This window comes from Solea senegalensis, linkage group LG7, assembly GCF_019176455.1.
Source record: "Solea senegalensis isolate Sse05_10M linkage group LG7, IFAPA_SoseM_1, whole genome shotgun sequence".
In the NCBI taxonomy this organism is placed as follows: Eukaryota; Metazoa; Chordata; class Actinopteri; order Pleuronectiformes; family Soleidae; genus Solea; species Solea senegalensis.
This window is the reverse complement of record NC_058027.1, coordinates 18,903,803-18,926,008: the sequence shown is the minus strand read 5'-3', so window position 1 is coordinate 18,926,008 and position 22,206 is coordinate 18,903,803. Positions and strand designations below refer to the sequence as shown.

General features: G+C 40.6%; 1 protein-coding gene across 9 annotated transcripts in view; it reads right to left on the bottom strand.

Moving 5' to 3' along the window:
• LOC122772053 (A-kinase anchor protein 13) overlaps positions 1-22,206 on the bottom strand; it is a 90,395-nt gene that overhangs the window by 7,703 nt on the left and 60,486 nt on the right. For 5 of the 9 annotated variants that reach the window (XM_044029704.1, XM_044029706.1, XM_044029707.1 and 2 more), the window contains 22 exons: positions 21,400-21,577; positions 20,857-20,959; positions 20,152-20,277; positions 18,419-18,461; positions 18,163-18,274; positions 15,076-15,235; positions 13,266-13,333; positions 13,087-13,153; positions 12,576-12,726; positions 12,205-12,317; positions 11,931-12,077; positions 11,408-11,664; positions 11,189-11,314; positions 10,702-10,819; positions 8,017-8,265; positions 7,816-7,892; positions 6,671-6,852; positions 5,732-5,814; positions 5,438-5,626; positions 3,416-3,589; positions 1,584-1,657; positions 850-894 (listed from right to left, as the gene is read on the bottom strand). In XM_044029704.1, the coding sequence (XP_043885639.1) occupies positions 850-894; positions 1,584-1,657; positions 3,416-3,589; positions 5,438-5,626; positions 5,732-5,814; positions 6,671-6,852; positions 7,816-7,892; positions 8,017-8,265; positions 10,702-10,819; positions 11,189-11,314; positions 11,408-11,664; positions 11,931-12,077; positions 12,205-12,317; positions 12,576-12,726; positions 13,087-13,153; positions 13,266-13,333; positions 15,076-15,235; positions 18,163-18,274; positions 18,419-18,461; positions 20,152-20,277; positions 20,857-20,959; positions 21,400-21,577 (2,842 nt within the window). The remainder of the gene's footprint in view (positions 1-849; positions 895-1,583; positions 1,658-3,415; positions 3,590-5,437; positions 5,627-5,731; positions 5,815-6,670; positions 6,853-7,815; positions 7,893-8,016; positions 8,266-10,701; positions 10,820-11,188; positions 11,315-11,407; positions 11,665-11,930; positions 12,078-12,204; positions 12,318-12,575; positions 12,727-13,086; positions 13,154-13,265; positions 13,334-15,075; positions 15,236-18,162; positions 18,275-18,418; positions 18,462-20,151; positions 20,278-20,856; positions 20,960-21,399; positions 21,578-22,206) is intronic. The other 4 variants (XM_044029710.1, XM_044029711.1, XM_044029712.1 and 1 more) reach the window with 2 other exon arrangements.

The following is a 22,206-nucleotide window of genomic DNA, read 5'->3' as shown; positions in this document are numbered from 1 at the left end:
TGCCACAAATGGTAGCAGCACTTCATTTTAAACATTGGCTCTATTTTTTTTTTTTTCATTTAAGTGAAAGCAGTGGATTCATTGTAATATGAATTCCCCGGCGCAAGACTAATCCAACACGTAACCAAACTCGGTTCAGGGTGACGTGTGACCATTCAAACAGTGACAAACAGACAAGGCCACTGAGCATTCAGCAGCCAACAATGTTTGCCAGGACCCAGAGTTAATGTTAATGTGGAGCTGCACAAAATAACAAATAAAACAGCACATGTGCAGAATATCCCACAGAAAAGATCAGTGGAGCCTGCATAAGAACTAGACTGAAATTAATCACCAGATCACACAGTTGCATATTTTGTAAGTTAATATGTTACATTTAATTTTATCTCAATGCCTATTAAACTGCCACTGTCATTTAGGCGTTACATTTTTAATGTGGCAGTTCATTAGAACTAACCATTACCTTTCTTACTTTTACAGAAATTAATTATTAAAACTGTTACCAAACAAGAAGACGAATTGCTTAAATTGGATCTATTTTACATAACATTTCTTTTATTTATAATTTTTCCTATTAGAATACAATGAATAACCATGAGTGTTTACAAAGCCCTTTTTGAGCAATTTAGCTTGTCATGTTATTTGTGTGCGTTTTTAAAAAATGGAACAAAATCTACTGACACAACTGATAAAAACTTCTAGCATGCAGCTACTACTACCACTACCGCCACATCAGTTTGACCTAATATGATTATTGATGCCGCTAACGATGATGCTGACACAGGGTTTGGACAGTTTCCATGTCAACGCTGCTCTAATATAATTACAGAGACAGGAAGTCAGTATTACCTCACTGTTCCTCTTCAACAGTAGCAGTAGGTTGGCGTTTCCTCCCTGCAGAGAAACACAAACACACACATTAACACTCCCATACACGCACATCTGCTGGTGTGTCTCATTATGTGTGTATAGTCAATGTATGTGAGGATGCATAAAGTACAGTATGAATAAAAATGTGATTATAATATGTGGGCGCTTGCTGTATCAGATCATGATGATGAACAACTAATAAAGTCATACAGAAGTCTTGTGGCTGTGTTAAATCTCTAAATATGTATTTTCCACTTTCAAAAATAAAAACAATGTGGATATGACAAGAAACCAAAAACTTGGGAGAAATCAAGTTCAGACTCAAAACATGACATGATTCCTGGTTTTGAGACAAAACCTTGCACGGCATTAGCTTGGCTAGACTAAAACACTCAAGTAACAAACATGCGCGTGTGCTCAGGTTAAATGCCTAAAAATAAAGGCAGGCATTCAGACGCAGGTAGCTAAAGATGATCCATCATTTCCATCAACTGTTCTTATACAAGTGTTAGTCATCATTAGCGATGCAACCTTGCAGGATAAGTCAAGAGGCTAATTCACTGGAGGAAGAGCAGCAGGTAGTTTATCTTAATGGTATTGTTAATGTTGGAGGATAAATGCTGCTTGCCAACAAATGGCCTCAAGTTCTCATTGAGGTGTGGGTGGTGCAGTGGCTTTAGAGTCAAAAATAATTGGCTGGTGACAATACTGACCTTTTTTAAAACACTGTCAGACTCCGTCCTGCGCAGATCTCCTGCTGCATCCTCACCCTCGTCTCTGTCTCCACCTGACATAAAAGGGAGGCCAACGGGAGACCAGATGAGTCAGGCAGCAACTAATCCACATTTACAGATACATAATCATTTTACACACTGAAACCATCTCTCACTGATAAAAATAGATATGTGAAATGAGCCAGTTAGAGAGACAATTAAATGTTAAATGTTATTGTTCAATATGACACATATCAATAAGTGTCATATTTTCTGTTCATCATGTCCTCAGACGCACCGATGATATATCCGCAGATGTCCATTACAACTCTGACATGAACTCCAGCCTGCAGCTGGTCACTCCACACATCAACTACCACCCGCAAGGACAAAAATCAATCAGGAAAAAAAACTCACAGCTGAAACTTTGTATTAGTTGCTTCAGAGCAGACATCGGGTGTGAGCTGATGAAAGTGTCAAAAACTGACAGATAATACAGCGAGGTTTTTCTACTATTATTCAGGCTCCTGATATTACATGCTCCTCATTCAAGACCACGGTTTTCTCTTCGGTGATGAAAAGCAATTTAGAAGAAAATGATCCCGTTTATGGAAAATGTCTTGATATTCGACATCATTTGAGGAACTGAAAAGCACACACCAGGCTGACAGACGAGAGGAGCAACACATGAGGCGACGGTAACAATGAGCTTTTGAAGTGAACCCATAAAATCTGCATCGACAGCTGCTGTGACCATTAACCAGCTGATGTCATCTTTCTTCCGAGATTACGCGAACAACCTGCTTGATCATTATTGTGACATTAATATAAGTGGTTCTCAGCTGTGATCTACGGATAAGGTTTATTTACGAATTAATAATAAATAGTTCCATATGTTGAAGGACAACTGAACTTGCTTGCTTGAATAAAATAAAGGTTAAAAATGTCATTTCAAAATGCTACACTGGTAAAAATCTGTTGTACTGTTATTGTTTCACATCAGTTCTACTGATAGATGTGTGGACTATTGCCACGATGTTAGAAGTGTCCCACTGTGGTTTAGTGAGCCATCAGTTCAGAGGTGTCGCTCCGGGCTCTGTCTCCCTTTGGAAATATCAGCTCTCCCTTCCAAGCCCCTGTCTAAAATGTTTTATCTAACTGCACAGAAGAGGGGTGTTGTGGGAAGCGATTGCTAAAGATTAGTTTTAGGGGCAAAACTGAAATATTTTACATGCTGAGCTTCCAGCAGCGCGAGTGCCGTTTGAAGTCCAGTCACTTGTCGATGCATCGATGCAGTTGTGTGGACCAGCACGTGAGAAGAATTCAGTGTGTTCAACAGTTAAAAGTCAATCTGGACCCGACGCCACAATGAGGCTTTAGGGGGCTTGGCCCCCACAGTTGGATGTTTTGGCCCTTTCAAAAAAGAGCTTCTATAAAGATGTACTTTATATCATGGGTGAAACAAAACGCAGCTATTTGCCCCAAGTGACTATGTTGAGGTGTTGTTTCAGAACCATGGACAGCTCTGTTATGATTGCTTTCTTCAAATGTGGGCTTTTCCTTGTTGTTTGGGCACAAATTTAGATTCTCAGTTTTGTTGCTATGGTAATTAAATGTATTTAATTTGGAAAGAGTGACCTTGTTTTTTTAAAATGTTGAGCTTTTGGGGGTTAATAAAAAGGTTAATTACTTAATTTTATATTATAAAATACATAAATAAATAAAATGTCCTCTTGGAATTTGTAACAGGCCTTCCAGATATTTTACCAAAATACCAAAAGTTCAAATATGCAGTTTTTGAAGAAACACAGAACAGCAGCAGGCAGACTTACACTTACTACTGTGCATCTGGTGGCTGTCAAAGCCTCCGAACGTCTCGGCCCGGCGAGGCAAACACACTGGCCCCACACCTCCTCCTCCTGCTCCTCCTCCTCCTCCTCCTCCCTCCTGGACACTGGCCATCGCCCCACCCAGGCTGCCATTCACCAGTGCCTGCAATTTCTCCACTGTCACACAAACACACAAACACACACACAAACATCAATGTGCAGGTCAGTAAATGAATTATCCTAGCTAACTGTGTTACAGTTCTGCTCTGCACTCATGAATCCCACCAGGCACTCGACCTGGTATAGGCTGCAGTTGCTAAGCAACAACTGACAATCTGTTTGTTTTACAAAAAGTTAAATGTCTTCATCTTCCCATATCATATTTTATACTTGCATACATATACATACAGACTACTGTGCTTAGATGTGGAATGAGCATACAGGACCCTGACCTTTCTGGTGAAAATATGGAGAAGCACAGACATTTTTGGCGGATGTGTATTCTCAGTAAAACATAATAACGAGAAGAAATGACGTTACCGCAGCCAATTCACATATCAAATATGGACAATTACAGCCCGAGGCTTTAGAGGGAGGAGAGGAGGTGAAAAATACATTCTGTAATACTGTAGCTAAACCCTCAACTGAAAACTGTTACACAAGCTCTCCTATATGAATCGTTCCTGCATTAGGGCCAGACAGCTCTCCTTTAAGTGTCGCACACGTATCAATCATGCAAACTTCAAACAAATCCAGGATTTTCCTAACCATAAACATCTCTTCAGTGAGCACTCTTTCCCTGAAGCAGTACATAGGAATATGTCAGTCCTCCCTGCAATATTTACAGTGCTGACCCCAACAAAAACAAAGTGTCTATTATTTAAAATGCAACGGCACTGAACAGAACTCGTAGATTCAACATGCCAAGAGATAGAGCTTTATGATTGAGCAGCCTCACTGCAAATGAATCCCAACGCTGTATATAATGTATAATATTCTGCATCGTTACTACAATGATGAGAATGCAAAAAAAAAACTAACAATATATATCATTCTTGTCTTATTAAGTTTTTTAATATCTGAAAAAGTCAAACTGCAGGAAAAAAAACATGTTAAGAAGACTTTTTTACCACTCAAGCTTGAATAATACTTATTGCATCAGTATTTTCTGCAGAATTTTACTTTTCAGATCGTCTTCAATTTAAATTCAAAGTCAATTTTATATGCAAGGAATGCAGCATGCTTCTCTTGTTTTTCCTCCTCATTTCATTCTCACGATATGAAATGTCTCATTTCACTTCTCAGCTCACACTGCTTTCTTCTCAACATTTGATGAGCAAAGCAGCCAAAGTACCAGGCAGAGCTGTGATAAAATCCCAAAACACACTCTGGCTCTTCTAATGTTTTCTTACACTCTCTTTACATCATCAGTCAAACTTCTGCAGTTACCCTACGGTGAGATCCAGAAACAAGCCAATTATATCCAAATTACCTCGGAAAGATCAGGTGTCTTTCTTTGCTACAAACAACTTCTTATTTTACAAAGTCGTCCCATCTAGCTGTTGGTCATCGACTACTACACTTGTTGGGGTGCAACCTTCCACACGAAAACTAAAACTCATGGTAGAAGAAATATCCTTTTTAAGGAAATGCTAATAGCAGTGGCTATTCACTGTTGTTTGTGTCCATCAATGTCAACAAAAGGCATCTCATAGCTCCTCTACCGTCTGTAAACCTCTGCTCTAAGGAACCAACATCTGCATTTTTAGGATTTTGTTACAATGTTACCATAAAATATGTGGATAAAAAGTTAGGTACTGCTGCACTATATATATATACATATATGTGTATATATACATACATATATGTATATATACATATATATGTATATATACACATACATATATATACATATATACATACATATACATATTCACTTCTGTTCATTCTGCCATACAGCATAGATTGCACAATATGTAATTGATATAGAGCACATATATGATAAACACTCTCTTTCTGTCTTACCTTCCTGCAGGGCATCCTTCATGATGGATGCCCCCCTGGCTGGCTCCAGGCTACTGGCTGATCTGAAGAAAGGCTCTACTGGCTGGCAGGCCTCAACGGTCGGATTCAAACCCTCCCACATTCCCCTAAAGAGCTGCACCTTCTCTTCCAACAGAGACAAGATCTCTGTATCCTTCTGCCTCAGCAGATCTGACCAGCAGAGACGGACGGACATGAAATGAGAGGGAGAGTGTGAAGAACACATGTTGTGATATTAGGAGCAAATTCATCCCAGTTTTTTTCCTTTCCTCTCACCTCTCATCTCCTTGGCTTTAGTCTCCAGTTGTCTCTTGTCATCTTCCGTCTCACTGGGAATCCCTTCATCCTCATCCTTTTCCCTGTACAACCAAAAATCCAGAGCTTTAAATAACACTGGGAAAAAAATCTTCACTATTCACAATGTGTATGTCTGCATATACAACTACCTGTAACAACAGGTACAGAGAGTATTAAACTTAGATTAAGCTCTAGGTAAAGAAATAAAAAAGTGATATATCATTTTAATGAATATATTAATTCACTCAGGCCCAAACAATCATTGTTTACAACATTAATATTGCGGCACAGAATGACCCTGAAAGTATCAATAAATACATAATTATCAACAGATTTGAGTAGACTTGAGTATACTATAAGTATACTACAATACCCATAATTAAAATAAATTTTAAATGATTTTTAACTCTCCTCAATTCCTGTCAATAGCTTGATCACAGTTTTTATATTGTGATGAAAGTCAGACAAGGAAAAAGAGGAACAGAGTATTAAATGTCTCTCCTCTCTGTTGGCTGTACTGGAAAAATCCTCTGCTTATAGTAAGCTGTCCTTGAAGCCAATCCAGCATTTAACTGTGTCTGAGTACATCCCATCCCCAGGTAGTAGAGTACTAATCCTCCCGACAGCACACTGTTCTGTCGCAGCTTACCGTATATTACTGTCTGGTGTCTTGGGCTCTGTCTAACTCCTGGGTTATAACACAAGTGTAATGTGGTTGAACTCTAAGACGCAAGACTTGAATGAAATGAAAAGCAGTTTACGAGGAGAGATTGTTTTGTAATCAGTGTGATGATTGAGAGTAAATGGGCGGGTCAGGTCAGGGTCTAGGTGTGGACTTAAATGCTCAGGTAAAAAAATTAGTAATGGAACAACCAAAAAGCTTGGGAATAACAATTGCATGTGTCAGTTACTACTTACATTGACTGCATAGCTTCCTGAATGAAGTGCATCCAGGTGTTGCGTTCCTCCTTTGAGCTGGCGAGGACCTCGATCATCTCTGGCTTCTCAATACCGGCTGTGATGAGGAACAGGCCTCGCTCTGCGTTAGCGACTTCCCTGATGATCAACTTCTGGAGGGAAATGACCGTGGAGCGGTGATCCTACAGAGAGAGGAGAGGTGGAGCGGAAGGGGAGGGATGGATGAAGATGACAGGGGAGGAGAATGGAAAAAAAAAATAAAGGATAACAGTGGGAGGGTCACGGAAGAGAGTGGGAGGGAAGTGAAATGGTGACGGAGCACAAGGGCGAGGGAGGGAGAGAAGAAAATGATAATTATGTGAGGAGAGAAGGAAAACGGGAGGGAAAGCGAGACAGACAAACAAAGACAAGGACGGACAGACAGATGTGGAATAAAGGGGACAGAAAATTAAATAGCATTATGTCCACAATTGACAACATCAGCAGTCCTTGCATCCTCAAAGCACCTTTTAGTCCAGAAACACCACAAACCACTATTAAATTCCTGTTCTGTTTGACCACATCCCTGCGCTTTTCCAGCAGTCTCCTGTCTGAGGTTTGAAGAAAGAGATCTCTGTACAGAAATGCATTCTTAACTTGACTGCAGTTCAGTATAGAAGCATTCCTGGACTGACCTGGGCAAGCTGAAGGTTGACATCAGGTAGTGTGGCCTTTGCTTTTGTTGCTACTCTACTCTGTGTACTTTGTTTGTAAAACTGCAGACCTGAAGCTCACTCCCAAGGTCACATGGCTGCCATCCATGTAAAACAACATGTTCTTCCTCTATTCAGTCCTAATAAATCAGAGTCTAACTTCTGAATTGTGGTTAGGTTACAGTTAGGCATTGACTGGTTATGGTTCAGTTTAGGGATAAGGTCTTGAGTGGGCTGTCCAAATGAATGAAAGTCAATGCAAGTCTTCAAATGGACAGAAATACAAGAATGTGCATGTGTGTGTGAGCACGACATTTCTGGCAGTGCTCTCAAAATCTTTTACTGAGGAAAAGTAAGGAAACCATAAAGACAGGAAAATAGGAGAAATAGAGTTAAGAGACACACTAAGAGGCGAAAGGAGAGAGAGACAGATAGATAACAGCAGGATCTTACCAGCATGGCGAATACATATTTTTGGTCTTTCTCTTGGAGGAAGACAAAGACATCTGACAGGAGCAGAGCATGGACATCTGGAAGATCAATGGGAAAAAAGCAGTTTTGGCTGGATGAGAGAGAATATATTCTATATTGTCAGTGCTTACAAAGAAAAAGACAACCACGTCAAATGGAGAGAACATTAGCAAGCATCCTTACCCTTTAATCTTCCCTGGCTGTTCTTCAGCTGCAGCGCTCCGTCATGGATCAGCCTCCTCCTCAGCAGATCCTCCCTTGCAAAGATCTGGCCGTTCTTCGTCATCATGATAGACTTGCTGTCCATGCGGCTGTGGAAGTCCTTCAGGCGGCGTCTTTTCTCGTGCTCGTTCACCTTGCTATCAACTGCTGCGATCACCTCCTTCACCAGCTTAACGGCCTCATTGAGGTCGTCAAAGTCTTCCTCGCTCTCTGTCGGCATGCGAGATAGCGTGAGTGGCATGAACAAAAGGCTCGGGTTAGGTTATCAGACAATAGAACACTAAACCTTGTACTTCTTTACCAATGGGATACAAATCAAAGCCGTCGACCAGTTTGATTCACATGTTTTTCGTGAAAAATTCAGACAGACAAACAGAAGTGCAGGTAAAAATCTATTACAAGTACATTTGGAAATGTAATGGCTTCCGACTGGCAGTCTATAACCAGATGGGTGAAATGGGTTAGAGTGAGTGTTCGAGTTTATGTAGAGCAGAAGGTGCAGTGAAATTTTGGTGCCCGTTTGACATTTAACTGCATTTCCACTTGCTTGCGGGGAGTAATGAAACCTTTTTTTTTTCCTGGTAATAGTCAGGTTTAAGGGGTCCGGAGCTGAGCCCTTTATTCTGATCCGTTTCCTGTATAATTTTGAGCAAAAAGAGATTGAGATTGCACTGTGCCTTAGCTGAACTTAAGGTCACCACATTTTGAAGAATTGTTTGCGACATTCCTTCTTCTTGAGAATGGGGCAGAAATTCCTTGTGAAAAGGATTAATGCACGTCAGAAATAATCAGTGCTCTGCTCTTACAAATCAGTTCAAGTCATTTGTATGTAGCACTCAACAGTGACTGAACAGTTAATGCTATTTTGGTTAATTAAAATATTATTCTGAAGACATCTTCCTTTCACAAGTCTCCAAAAATGAGTTTCAATTTTCCTGAAAAGGTCCATTCAACACAAGTTAATGGGATTGTAGGATGTAGAGTATAATGGGCTGCACAATGCACACTGATTAATATTTATGACTGACTCTGACTTTTTTTTTCCTCTCTACTGCTTATAACAGGAACATTTTTGAACAGCATTGTGGTCAGAAAGCAAAGGGTAAAAACAGATGAACAGAAAACTGAATTTAGTTTGGTTATTTGGGGATCTCTCACCTGACCTTTTGTATCTGTGGTTAATCAGCATTTCAAAGCTGTGGTGAGCTTGTACTGAACTTGTCGCTCGATAATTGTAGGGCCAGTTCTGTGGTTTCAAGTTTTGCACATTTCTCTGGAACATTAGAGATTAATGAAGACCCCCCTTCTCAAAGAAAGAAGCCGCAGAGAGCATTTTCCATTATCTTAGGAACAATTTGGAACATATATATATATATATGTACAATGATCTGTAGTATAAAAGTGAGAGATCACCAGCAGGTGGTAGCTTTTAGCTTAGCTTAGAACAAGAGACTGGAAACAGCAAGCCTGGCTCTATCTGAAGTAAACAAATTCTTGTATGTTTGAAACAAACAAAAATGAAATTGAAATGTTGTGGTTTTACTTTGCTGTTGCCCTCAGATAGAGACAGAGTAAGCTCATTTGCCCCTGGCTGTAGCATCTCCTTTATCTGACGAACTAAAGACAAAGTGACAATCAATACCACTCTTATGCCTGTGCCTCTGCAAGGGGGAAAATATGTGTATTTTCTTTTGAAAATGAGGAACTATTCATAAAAAATGTTTTGCCACTGTAGTTTAGCCAGTATTTGCTCTTCTCTCAGTCTCTTCATCTATCACAGTTCATCCTCTTTGAGTTAAGAGACTCAGCCACAGAGTCATTATGTCTTTATTTTATATTTCTCTTTGATATTGTTCACCTGACCCAACATGTAACATGTTGACCCTAAGGCTGCTGTACTTCACTCTTCCAAACTACTACCTTTCACTGGTAGGATCCTCTATATATATATACACACACACACACACACACACACACACAGGCATATGTAGAATATATAAACCTTGGCAAGTGAGAATATTCTTGAGGCACCTTGGGGATTAAGTCAGAGCTCCCCCAGCCCACTTTGAGGAAGGATTAGAGAGAGTGTACACAGTCCACTGACTGATGAGAGCTGCTTACAAGCAGATACAAATATGTTGCAAAACACTTTCCTAAAACAAGTGATGCTCTGGTCTGTAATGCAGTGCTACTAATAAACTCGGCTGAACAGCAACTAAAACTATTTGATGTGCAGCAACTTGTTTCTCTATTTATCTATAAAGCAGCAGCAACAGTTTACACATTCTAATGCACTAATTAGTGTTGTATGCCTTACTGGTTTATGGACCATAATCAATGCCGCTCACAAGCTGAGAATTTAAATTTAAAGAATGAATATGATCATTTATCTCCTTTAAAACTATGACTTTAAATTCACCATTTTACTATGTATTGATATGTACAGCATATTTTATTAATCTGCGTCTCTGTTTAGTTACCGCTTAAAAAGTTGAGCTGTTTGTAGTAAAACTATAGGTCTGAGTACGTCATACGGTTAGCTGCTTTGTTAGCCTGCAGTAATAATCTGTTGATGGATGGATGGATGCATGGATGGATGGATGGATAGATAGATGTCCACTGAAAAGAGGCTGACATGAAACTAACCATTCGTGTGCTGTAGCATTCTCTGAATCAACACCGGGTACTTTGTTATCCTCTGGGTCACCAACAAGATGCATTCTGGGATACCAAGTCTCCGCACAATGCTGCTGCTCATCTTTTTCTGAAAGAATCAGACAAAAGGTGCTTTAGGATAACATTTATATCCAGCAGCAGGCTCCTAACAAGATGAAACAACCAAAGAGAAACAATTAAAACGCATTCTGTAAACAAGTTTAATTATACTTTCGATAGTGTTTACTGTGATGGCTATGACAGAAAAACAAGGCCAGAGGCAACAAAGCCTCTATGATCAGGATACACATTCTCAAGTTTATTTTGGTATTTACACAAATGTAAATACATGCACTGACTGAAAAGAGTGTACATTAACATTAAATATATATGAGAGAAGTTAGAACTCTAGCTAAATGGCAGAGAAAATGTGAATTACAGTAGATGAGACTGTAGAGTAAAACAAAAAAGGCATTACTTTGATAAAGGCTTTGAAGCGTTTGTCTTTGGTCAGCAGGTCCTTATAAAAGTTGACAGCTTCATTGTGGCGGCTGCAGAATCGTCCGTAAATCCTCCTCATACTTTCACCACTAGATCCTGAGAACTAGAGTGGAGTTTGACAGACATTGTTCAACATCAACACCACGCAAGTCAAGAACCTGTATCCCAAACCCAACCAGTCCATCCCTGCTCTCACCTGGTTGACAAGGATGTCTCCTATTCTGTTGATGATAAATGCTCCCTCCAGGCTTCCCCCCTCCAGCTGGCACTCTCTTTTTCTCTCCAGGAGGCGCATGAGGTGCTGCGTGTGGAACTCCAAGAGCTCGTCCAGAGCGGGGAACAGCTTCTCCACTGTCTGGAGCTCGAGCTGCACCTCCTTCTGAAGGCCTTTACTGTAAACTTCTGACATAATGCGCAACGTGCGGATGTGGTGTATCTCCGTCTGCATCAGCTCTGGAGGTTAAACAAAGGAAGGGAGACTTTTCACTTTGAACCTTCCAAAGATGTTTCTATCTCAGAGGCCTCAAATGATTTTGCAAGTCATCTGCATAAAAATACTTTCCTTCACATGTAGTTGTCACAGGTAAACTCTAATCAATAGTGAACATCTGAGCAACTACACTTTTAATCTTTTAACATTTTCCCTTCACTTTCCTTCACAAAGTTTATGAGCACTCATTGTTTACAGCAGTAAAGAGTCTTGTGGTGATTAGACGTACCATAAATAACGTCTTGTCTCTTCACCAGCTCTCTATCCAGCTGCTGCAAGTACTGCTGCTCCATACACAAACTCCAGGAATCAGCTTCAAGCTCCTTGGCCTCCGCTTCAAACTCTCCCATCAGCTGCCCGTCCATCATCTCCGTCCCTTTACCAACAACACAGCTTGCACTTACAATCTGAAGCAAATTTCTAATTCAGATTTTAATAATGTCAAATCATCATGCGCATATTTCTTTATTTTTTTATAATATAATATAATATTTTGTTCCTACCTTCATCGGTGAGAGATTCCATGGACTCTGTGACCTGATTGGTTCTGTTGAGGGAGTCAGTGGACTGGGAGAGATACCGAAAGCCTTTTATGGGTATCTCATCAAACACGGGACTGAAGGTTATAATAATAAAAGGTTTGATTAACAATGTTGTTTCATAACAAGTCAGAACCACAGACATCCACTAATTGGACTGAACACACGCAATGCACTGTGGATGCAATGGTCACATAAAGTCACGTACACACAAGACTGAACAACTCAATATGATCATTTTGAACGCCTGAGGTTCTTCATTCCACTTCATGTATATATATGTGTGTGTGTGTGTGTGTGTGTATGTGTGTATATAGACACACATGCCACCTCACCCAGCAATGTTGCTTATGGACAGGCTCTTGGACAGGTTGTTGCCGTGGAAAGTCATTATGCTCGTAGGTCTCCGTGACGATGGGATCGTCAGAGAAGAGTGATCTTCAGGGGACAAGATTGCTGACCAGGGACGCTCCCTCGTCCCACCAGCTGGACAAGAGAAAGACACACAGGACAGTCAGCAGCAGCCTCTTTTATAGAGTATAGACTTGAGTGTCTTTTTCTTTTTCTTTTAATCTGACCTAAAAACACATGAATTACTGAAATGAAAGATACTGGTAATGTCAACAGACTGAGGAAAGGAATGCTGCGCTGATACTTCTGTTTACTTTATAACATAACCTGAGAACTGATGAGTTTTCCAGTCAGGAGCCATAATAATATAAACTATAGTTTATGTCCTGAAGAGTGCAAATAATTCTTAGAGTAACTAACAATTTTAATCATGGATCTGTAAATGGTTGAGGGCTATGATGTACCCGAAGTAAAGCCGTTTAATTTGACACTCACATTTGTTTCTCATCGTGACTGTAGGAAAAGAGCTTGAATCTGGGACCACAAACTGCTGCTTGGGCAACTAGCCAGAGAAACAGAGCATCAAAGAATGAATGATGAGTTCAAATCAATTTTGGCTGAAAAACAACCAAATATTACAGTCAGTGGTAAAGTAACTGTCAGGGAATGTTTACCTTCATCTTCACCTTGGCACAAACAGGCAGACTGTCTCTGCAGCCCTTGTGGACGGACACGTTACAGTCTGGAAAGAAAAGCAACAGAACACTCAGTGAATAGTATGAGTCTGGTGGTGGGGGTGGGGGTGTTGACGGTTTGTGGAAAGGTGGGGGCAAGAAATTCTGACTGGTTTTCATAGCCGGGCCAGGAAACTCCACCAGCCCACTAATGAAAGCCAGACTGGAGCAGGGTATGTGATGCAATCGAGAGGTAATACTTCACATGGACAAAGGGGGGTGAAAAAAGGAATGACACATCAGAGCAAAAACTGGGTTGCATGGGAACATTTCAATTATGTAAACATTCCCAGATCTCCATTTTGGAACAAGGATCAACAAATAAGAGTCCTAAAATATGATCTGCTCTATCATCTGATCCCATTTGGTCTTCAGTTGTCCTTGACAAATTACAAAGTTCTATTCTGTCAAAGTGTAAAAACAGAAAGCTCTCTGTTGCCCTTACAAGTGAACACCTGAAACAGGCGACGGGGAAGTTTCAGTAAGAGGAACAACTATATCTGGTTTTGTCAAAATCTTCACAAGGCTCTTTAAAGAGAGGGGTTGTTTTTGCCAGGAGACAGAGCTGTTTTAAAGAGACATGTTGCACAAGTGAAAACCACAAACTCACTATATGATGTAGTCATTTGCGCTAAAAAGCATACCACACTTCCGCTCTCAGGATTACATCAACAAACTTACAATTACAATAAAGCTGAGGAGAGTCTGTGTTACTAACAAGTAGGACTCCAGTTAGGGTCAACATTTCCGTTTGTAGTTCCGTCAAATAAATAATAATACATTTACCTTGTATTTTGTTTTATATGTCAAAAGTAAAACCCACACAATAAACATTTAAACCCCTGCAGAGATGTTCTCATCTTAAAGAGTCTCTCTTGGTCTATTTCACTCTGTTTTGTGGATGTGCAACTAATTCCAGCTAATCTGAGACAAAGGATCACTATTTGTGTGCTGAATGGACACAGGCCAGACATCTGCGAGAACAAACCTCCAAACAAAACACCCTCCAACATGTCAGTGGCTCCAACAATAGGAACCAGAAGGACTGAACACAACAAGCGCTGTACTTGCCAGTCCAAACTCAAGTATGTGAGGCAGATTGTGACCACTGAGAGGGTCACTGTGTTGCTGCGATCTATTGCAGAACTGGTTTCTGCTTTTTAGGCTCTTTCTGGGATTGCGCTAGAGGCTTGTGCAATAAACAACATCCTCCTTAGGACTACCGATGCTGCTTCAGAGGAAAACAATGCAAAAACAGTTCTGTTGTCTGTAATAAAAGTCTGACTGGGACATTAGACAAAAGCCTTTAGGGAGTTTGACTACTACATACAGGTCATGAGGCTGCGTTAGACAGCTGGTACGAGCCGCTTAAAGCTAACTGCCAATATACAAGCAGCAATGTAAAATGACCAAGATGTGTCATCAGAGACTGTGAAATACGGGTGTCATTGATAACAATGGCGTGGCCAGTGTATTCACTTAATGAATGTTCATTTGTGGGCCGTAAAAAGTGTTGAAAATGAATGAAAATGAAAACAGTTATGTATGTGGATGTTTATGTGAATGAACACAGTGTAACGTCTGGTATAAGTGCAGAGTCTTATTTATGCAAGAAGTCAAATCTGTAAAACCGCCTTGAATCATGTTCATGCAGTGTTTTGCAGCAACTGTTTAAAATGCTTAAGCTGGGGAACAATGAGGTGCTGGTACTTAATAAAAAAGAAAGATGTGAGTAAACAAAGGTACTTACTTGTGCAGTGGAAAGCCTCTTTGCTGGTGAATGCCTTATTGCACTGGTAACATTGGGCTGTGTGGCCAGGGCTAACCGGTGTGAACACATGACCGTTCGCCGTCTTCTTGTCCTTGTCCTTGCCCTCTTTGTCTTTCTCCCTTTTGTCTCTGTCCTTTTCCTGCAGAGATGGAAAGCTCACCGTTAACCCAGCACTCTCTCTGAACTTTACACCATTAATTACTTTTTTATTCCAGCCAATTAGATGCATAAGCAAAAAAAAAAACACTGTAATTTATATTTGACCAATTTGCCAGAAAACGTCTCAGTGTTTTGTGCAGTTGTTTATGTTAAATTCCAATCTGAATCCAGCTGAGCAACATTATTACTTTGATGTACAACACAGCAGGGAGCTTTGCATACTAAGTGATGCATGACAACAAGCTGTCTCATTAAAAAAGTGTCTAAAGGCCCAGTGGTTTTCCTTTTAAGACACAGATTATTCGATAAAAATGTACAGTATTGCTAGCAGTTGTTTATAACGCTCAAGTTCATGGTAAGCAGTGTAAAAATGTTTTTGGCAAGTTTGCCTAATGTGGTCGTCTAACAGCTACTGCAAAACATATTCTAACCATCTTGAGATGACTGGGCAGTGAGAGATACTCCTGCAGGACGTGTGACTACTGACGGAGACATGCTGTCTGGGAATCAAATCTTTGACCTTTCCCTAACAGGGGATTCTTTCTGCTGCCTAGGCGTTAATGGACGAGGTCATCCACAGCTGTTGGTCATATCTGTATACTGAGCTGAATCACAATCCCATACAGTGATGCTGAGAAGAACAGAGCTCTTGTTCTCTTGGATTTACATCACAGAGCCTCCACCCAAACCCAAAGGAAATGGGAAAATGGAGTTTCCAGCTCCTTTTAATGACCAGCCCAGGGCCTTTTGGTTTGAGGGCACCACAAAGCTCTGACATAATAGGGCTCATTTGGTTCAAACAACTCAAGATGCCATGGAGTTGACTGGACCACAGCAAGCCAACATGTTTGCAGCTATTAAAACACTCGCGTGTTGTTTGCTGTCACTTTCTTTTCTTCCTCACGTTTTTTGCAACAATAGATGTCTAACCTGTGGCGAAGCACACTAGGGAAAAAATATCAATGAATTAAAAAACTAAATAACGTATTCTTTACGGCAGTAAGAAAAATGTTGAGATACACAAAACTTCCTAGAAAAAAACCCAGAAAGCAAATGATGATTCAAAGCACATTTCTTTTGGTTAAAAGCAAACACAGCAGGAGAAGTGATCACTTGTGAAATTTAAACCAGAGAATTATACAAAAAGATGCTGCAGTGGAACATAATGTAACAGGCAATGACTTCGGAGGAAGACGACAAGCTCTGAAGGAAACACAGATCACTTTTAACATGATAATTTGACAGTTTCATTCTCTGAAATTTGACTGGGAAAGCAGAGTTTTCAATGAGCCTACCTCCAGCCAACTCTTCCATCTGAGTGATAGGCCATGGCTGCCTATAAATCTCCTGTATACCATTCCTGGATGTGGCAGAGTGTCTGACTCTACCATCAGCACTGAGGCTACAATAGGGAAGTGACGAGACATTTACCGGAGGCGCTATTTCTGCAATGACCCTTCGTCTGGTACAAGCGCTATGACAACAGTGTGCACCATTTCCTCCAGAACATTCACACTTTTGGTAATATGCTGAAACTGATTCTATGCAGTAAATCCAAGAAACAAAACTTGGAAATTATGCTTTTAAGTCTTTATTTCTTGTTTAGATAAGTTAACGTGTTGGATTTGGTTTCTGAGAGAGCGCGAGAGAGACACTTTAACTGTCACTGAATAATTTGTCAATTATGGGTACAGTCCAACAACACTAACGAGGGCTACTGCAGCCAAAGTGAGTCTAAATTGAACATCAACACTTTGCTAATGTCTTGGATTCCACAGGACTGTGACAAATCATTTTGACCTTTTATGAGGAGAGAGCAGCCATAGACAAGTTCTCTCAGAAACATGTTACTTTAAAAACACAGCAATAAACAAGTAAAGTAAAAGGGGAGATGATAAAACACAAGCCAGCTCTGTCTTCCTGTTTTACTTCCTGTTCTCCCCGTGTCTCTTTGCAAGAGTTGCACATTTACAGAACATACAGAACTTTCATTATCAATATATGTCCGTTTAGACAGCTCCCCATGTTTAAGTCAAGACTTTTAAGACCGAAACCGAACTGGAAGGTTGATATGGCTTCGTATTATTTGTTACTACATAGCATTTAAACAGCATTTAAAATTATTTCCTCAGTCCCACATTTAATTTACATCTGTAATGTATCCTGACAGCTTGCAATTAGATACAGAAAAATGACTAACACCACTGCCTGGAAAATATTTACGATTTAGGAATTAATTTATGTAAATTATATGCAAATGTGTGACTTCTAAGGGATTTTTTAGGAAAATTAATTCAGTTGTTTTTAAGACTGTAAGACCTGCTATCAGTGCAATTCTTAGGTTTTTGATTACCATCACTCACAGTGCATTTAGGGACAACTACTACATGCTGATAAGAAAATACCAGAAAATGGTCTTGCACTGTCTCAGAGTGCACAGAATGAGGACTTTTACCACATCTTACACCTGACATACAGGTCTGCAAGAAGAAAATGTGTGACATAAAAACAAACCAACAGGGTAAATCTGAGTGGCAGAAGTTCCACAGAACACTGACTTCTCCAAGAACAAGACACGTAACCCCCCAGTGGTGTAACTGAGGTTATTCAGAGACCAACAGAAGAACATGCACTGGACAGCTTCCAGGGTGCATGTGTGTAAATGTGTGTAAAAAACAGAGAGGGGTTGAAAAGCAGTCTGGTGTTCAGCCATCCTTGCGTGAACAAATAAATATCTAAGAAGGAGACTAAAAAAGGAGACTGAAGTTTGACCAAAAACACTGCAGACATGGAGGCTCTGCTCTGAGAACCCCTAAATTAAATATAGTGAAGTATAATAAATAGAGTATAGGTTAAAAGTCTTGCCACCGTTGCATTACAGTGGAATAAATCTCCACATTCCCTCACCCTGGTCTTTTTGTACATCTTGTTCTTGAGGTAGCTGAACGTTCGGCTGACTTTCGTCGCACTCTTCTCCTCGGTGTTAGTCCGCAGAGGCCCAGGCTCCTCCTCCGATATACTGGAAGAAATAACAGCATTGTATCCTTAAAAAGCTGAAACCTCAAGGCATACCTCATCTGAAATACAATTGTCTTTAATGCAGCAAAGAGATTAAAAAAATTGTTAATAGACTGGTAATATCTATGCACAGAGGTGGACTGACCTGTATGCTAGTGACCCAGAGTTGCTGGAAAAAGACCTCATGCCTGCAAAAGAAATAGGAATGCATGTGAGCTGAGAGGATGGTATAAACAGGACATATAATTATCCATATTTGCAACTGAAGGTGAAGATTGTCTATTTCGTCAACTGGGTATAGTGGAAGGCAAAAAAAAAGAATTGTATAGGGAACTCTGCATATGACAATCTTGACCTCAAAAGCCATCCCGGTTTCCCCTGAAGTCAATGTAGCATGTAGAAATGGACAAGGAAGAGACTACTGCCCTCGAGCAATGTACTTCACCTTTAGGTACCCTTGTCAAGAGGCTGAAAATAAAGTTGCTCTGGCACTCATAAGCGTGGCAAGAAAATAAGGCATAAAGCTGAAGCCAGCTGTGCTTTTACATCCAGTGTCCTTAATTGGTGCAAAGTACTGGCTCCAAAAAGTGTGTGGCTGTACGGACACTCATGTTCCATTCCATTTGATTCCCAGGCTCTAGTGACTATCACTGTTCAATCTGATTACTCATAATACAGTATAATGAAAAGTAATAATTAAACAAAAGCACATATTATGATATTTTCTGACGTATTTGTTATAAATATGCATCTTTTCTTCCCATCGTACTAAATAGTCTGACAAACACAAGGAAAAAAATGCAAAGCATGGTTCGCCTGCTCTGCATCAGAAAGTCAAACCCAAAACAGGATAATGAGGGCAAAGTTTTGGCCTGTGTGTGTTGCTAGCAACATAGTCAAGGAGACAGAGAACACTAATGGAAAAATCTCACAGATAAGAAAAGGGAAGGAATGGCTCAGCATCTTTGAGTAAAGGTGACAGACTCACATTTATCTGTGGGAAAGTGCTCCTTCAGTTCACCTGTTGTGTTTATGACCAATCTTTTTCCATCTTTCTCGGCTGATTGTGTATCATTGTTTCGCAAGGGGACAAGTGCAGAGGCTACTCAAAGAAAAGGTCAGCTAAACAGGTTTGGTAGGGGACAAGACAAGCCATGGTGTTCTTGAATGTTGCTGCGGGAATTATTAACACAAAGCCGACTGTCTGTGTCTACACTAATGACTTTGCTACAAACTAATTGCACATTCACACTGCAGGCAGCTTAATACAGACAGTAATTAGTCTCTTTGTGAAAAGTGTGTTGCATGTGAACCATTGGGCTTTATCCTTCTTCAGTATCTAGTTGGGTTCAGACTTAAGTGTATCTGTGTCCGTTACTGCTAAAACATAGATCCTACAGGGAGCTCTGACCCAGAGAAAAACTGAAAGGTCACACCAAAGTTTATGCTGCATATTCATGCAGAATTATTTGAAAACTCAATCTGATAAGAGTATTTTGTGGTTAAATGTTATGGATTACTTCAGTAATTCAGTGTGGCCTGTTTTGCTTCAGCTGACTTTGGTGGCGGTCCTTGAAATATTTCACCTCCAAAGAGGTTAAACCAATTACTTCCAGTCACTCATTTTTAAGAGGAGCTGAGTGTGTGTAAGATTTTAACTGTGTCACATGATTAAAAGATAATTTGACTTTTTCAATAGGATGAGCAATCACTTCTGACATGTTCATATAGTAAATATACAACAAATGTTGGTTGCAGTCCTTTGCAGTGTGAAGGAAAGTACTACTACTAATGGGAACATGTCTTGTTTTTCTTATGACATCAAAAAGATTTTCCTACAGGAGCTAGTGCACAGCGTTGCCCATTCACAGTACTCACTGATGTTATCTTCATCATTGCTAGATGAAGACTCCCCATAAGTGAACTGAGACTTAGATTTGGTGAGGATTGGGGAAAGGCTGAAAGAGATTGAAATTCGCCTCTTGCGTCTCAGGTGTCCCACCGCTTGGGAGAGAAAGAGGAAGGGAGGGAGGAAAGAACCAGTGCTTGAAAAGATCACTTAATGAAATTAAGTTTCTTCATGAAAGTAGTGATGAAGGAGAAAAGGAGGTAGAGCTGACAAGATGATAGAGAGGAACTTTAATAGCTGACAGATTAAATGGTTGAAGAGCAAAGGCATTCATTTTATTTCACCAACTTTTTACCCCACATAACCCCTTTTCTTTCACACATGTAGCTTTAAATTCATCACTGTTGGGACTGTCACTGGGAAAACATAAAGGCTTATTCTTCATCTTTCAACTATAACTCTGCCCACTGGGTCTCCTCATCTAAAGTGGTTCAGTTGTAAAGGAATACGAGCACATCAAAAACATTTATAAGCAAAAATTGTAGATTGTTTTAGATATTTACCACTTTGTTTACTACGCTACATGTAGTCTCCTCACTTTTCAAAGCAGGATAACAGAAAGACATCTATTGATATAGAGACTGATGAGGCTGAATGGTAAAAATCTAGATCAGTAAATGTAAGGCGAGCAGTGAAGGTAAACCGGCAAAAGAGCATCACAAGTGGTCACTCACTATCGATATCTCTCTGGCTGATGGTGAGCATGGACACAGACTTGGTCAGGGGCAGGGTCATGGAAGAGCAGCTGTTTCGCAGAGGTCGATACCGCCTCGATTTCTGCAGACGGAGACACAAGGTTTAATGTGAGGTCACATGACACTGCACGAAAACAAGAACAACAAGGTAAATATAACATGGAGCCAAACATTAAGAGGCGCTTAACGGGAAACAGGAACTCTAAACTTAAAGGGGGAAATTAGACAAATGGTTTGTGATGTTGTGTTCGCAATTTGTTTTTATTTCAATCAGGGCAAAGTGAAGCTGCCTGGGGAGGGTAATGTTTATTAAATCTTCCTAATCCCCAAACAGAAATGTCTCATATTTCCTCTAACTGTTTATGAGTCTTGTTTATGTACAAGCTTTACAAATCCATTCTGCCTCTCGTGTGAATTAGGCTGAGGATGTTTGTGCGGATCCCTTGGGGGGGCGACTGTCTGACAGGATGAAGATATGACATCTGAAGGACAAATGGAACACGTGCGTGTGTGCCTTCTGACCAGATCATGTAGTCCTGCATGCTCCCCCAACTCCTCCTGCTCCTCAGTCAAAGACACCAGCGAGCCCCTGTCATCACTGTCATGTCGCGGCATCCTTGGGGGCTCCAGGATTCGAGGCCCTCGTGTGGTGGGGCCCCTCAGTTCTTCTTGCCCTCCACTGAGCCCCTCCAGACTGTAGCTGTGTGGAGAAACAAAAGGCAGCGGTGACCTTACTGAACACTTGTCGTAGTTTTCGGGTGACGCACAATTACTGCTGCATGGAGGGCTCACAGACCTGCACAAATGCACCTGTTGACATACACACAGCTGGGCCCTGCATAGCGTTTAGCCAGCTGAGTTATCACCAGGCTCTGGAGCAGATTTACAGCTGAAGCAGGTGCAAATGATTTCCAACATCAGCATCAACATAGAGAGCTCTGCAGCTCTGATTTACAAAGCCAATTACATCAATCTATGCCTGGAAATAAGAGGCCTTGAAAAATCCAATACAATGATTATGGAGAGGTAAACTATGGCTACATTTCAGGATGAGCTATGCTACGTGGCTGCAGCTCTATTCACTTCAGGACAGATTCTGTGATAGATAAAACTCCCCCCAATAAATCTCTCCCATCTCCAGCCCTTGGCTCTGTATGGCACTCCATTATCCAGAAATCATCAGTCTAACACATTCAAACATCACTAACCTAAACTAGACCCAAAGAATCACGACTCTGTGATTATCAGCGACCAGCTATGGAGCGGCACTCACCTATCCTCAGGGCCGTGAATGCAGATGCCTATATCTGTCATATTAAGGCATCCATC